General features: G+C 37.7%; 1 protein-coding gene across 1 annotated transcript in view; it reads left to right on the forward strand.

Moving 5' to 3' along the window:
* LOC135224814 (uncharacterized) overlaps positions 1-2,500 on the forward strand; it is a 10,979-nt gene that overhangs the window by 1,155 nt on the left and 7,324 nt on the right. The window contains exon 2 of the mRNA XM_064264137.1: positions 1-836. This exon is cut by the window's left edge and continues 375 nt beyond it. Coding sequence (XP_064120207.1) covers positions 1-836 — 836 coding nt within the window. The remainder of the gene's footprint in view (positions 837-2,500) is intronic.

The raw sequence follows: 2,500 nt of genomic DNA on the forward strand, positions 1-2,500 counted from the left end.
ATCCCTCCAGCAACATCGTGATGAAGGAAGAGAAGTAGTGTATGTCGATGAGACGTGGTTTACGACGAGAATGCAACATAGCAAGGAGTGGGTGGACACCTCTCAATCTGTCACCAGTGCCACCTACAGCCGGCAGGTGCCACCAGGAGAAAGAAAGAGGTTTGTGGTGGTAGCAGGTGGTACAGCTATAGGTTTTGTAGAAAATTCATTTTTATGCTTCCCTGCGAAAAATAAAACCGGCGACTACCATGGAGAAATGAATTCAGAGATATTTATTCGGTGGCTAACATCACAGCTCCTGCCGTCGCTTGAGGATCCTTCGGTGCTGGTGCTAGACAACGCCCCACACCATAGCCAATTGACAGGAGATAGCCGATGCCCAACAACAGCTACAAAAAAGGAGGATTTGGTTAACTGGCTCAGGTCTCGAAAAATACAGTATCCAGTTCACGCAACATGCCCTGAGCTTCTAAAGATATGCAGGGGCAACCGGCCGAAACCAGTTTACATTGTGGATAATATAATCCGTGAATATGGATATGAAGTGGTTCGCTTGCCCCCTGCCCATCTTGAGCTCAACGCCATCGAGCAGGTGTGGGGCTGTATGAAACGACAGGTGCGCTCCTCGTTGCAGCGGTTTACCCGTGCTGATCTCTTTGCCAGGCTTGAAGAGGCCAGGCTTGCTGTAACAGGGGAGACGTGGGCTGGCGCTGTCAGGAGATCAAGATATTTTGAAGATGATTACTGGCTTTCAGATAATATTCAAGACAGTATAGATCCGGTCATCATCAACATTGATAGTGACGAGGAAAACGATCTTTTCCTTGAGAGTGATGATGAGTAAAATGTAGAAGTGTCCATTTCTTGTTTTTTTTCCATCCCTCATATATCTATGCTTTCCAGCAATTGGTGATAACATTATTTTGGAAAAGCAAAGCTAATGAATACTTTGATACGAGTATATCAGCTTGGCATGTAGACAATGTCAATTGATTTCTCAAAGTAAGGTTGATTGGTTCATTAATTGAAGTCTGGTATAATTCCAGTGACAAAGTCGCAATGATATTTGTCACATACCTTTTAAGTAACAAAAATAGGTACGGGTACTTATAACGTAAATAAATATATAAAACTATAGGTTGAAATATAATAAATCTTATGTATGTATGAACACACACACACAAACACATAATTATATTATATATATATATATATATATATATATATATATATATATATATATATATATATATATATATATATATATATATATATATATATATATGATTTCAAAATTTATCAAATGGCCGATGTCAATGCCCTTATATGAAACATCTTTTAGAAGTCTACCTTCTAAGGAATTCAAGCTACTCTCTCTGGTGAAATTGATATGATAAATTATATCAAACAATGCTCTCTGTCATTTTCTTTCCTGGCAATTGATGTGTCGAGTAACCTGTGTTGTATGGAAGAATGAGTCCTACGGCTTAACCTAAAGAAAACTATATTTCTATTGCTTTACCAACACTCGCTTGAAGTGCGAAGTGTAGGGTTAGCATGGCTTCTTTCGTCTCCTGTCATAAGTCTCATTCTTGATCTTCAATGTAAGTGAGTGGGTAAGATATAAAATGTTGGTCTTCTGTTTAGGTAAAGTCTAAAGTCACGAATCACATTACCAGGTATGCTGAACTTTTACTGACAAAGAATTTCGTATTGCTTGGGGTAGGTCATATGACAATTATCTATGGAGTTAAACAGGCGTTTAACAATTCGTGGGGGATGGGAGGTACAGGGGAAGAAACGTTATACCAACGTCACTGAGGGACGTCATCACTTTTGCGAATGTGTGGGTGGCTAAGACTGGCTTTAGCCTCATTTTCTTAAGTAAAAAAGTTAATGAAACGTAATTGGCAATGCACAGTATTTCCCAAAATTAAGCCATTGTATGAAGCGCTCCCTGCTTTGATATCATGGAAATCCATTAGTTATTTTAGGAGTTATTTAAAAAAAACACTATTACACGGCCTCTAGAAACTTTAGTAATATATACGTATGTGTACACACACACACACACACACACACACACATATATATATATATATATATATATATATATATATATATATATATATATATATATATATATATGTATGTATAAGAAAATAAGCGAATACCACAGGAAAATAGTCAGAAATCCAAGCGCTTTCGTCTTACTCAGACATCGTCAAGGAGTTAATTTTTTTTTTTTTTTTTTTCATTAACTCCTTGACGATGTCTGAGTAAAGACGAAAGCGCTTGGATTTCTGACTATTATTTTCCTGTGGTATTCGCTTATTTATGAAGTCACGTGCATCTACAGTGATTTTTTAAGCATATGTATGTATGTGTGTGTATACTTATCACCTCCGGCGCCACATTCCATGAAAAGGCCGTGTGGAATTCCGCCATTAATCTATCCTGTGGATTATTTCCCACAAATCATCAGTGACCTCTAATCTTC

Source organism: Macrobrachium nipponense, chromosome 12 (genome assembly GCF_015104395.2).
Source record: "Macrobrachium nipponense isolate FS-2020 chromosome 12, ASM1510439v2, whole genome shotgun sequence".
In the NCBI taxonomy this organism is placed as follows: Eukaryota; Metazoa; Arthropoda; class Malacostraca; order Decapoda; family Palaemonidae; genus Macrobrachium; species Macrobrachium nipponense.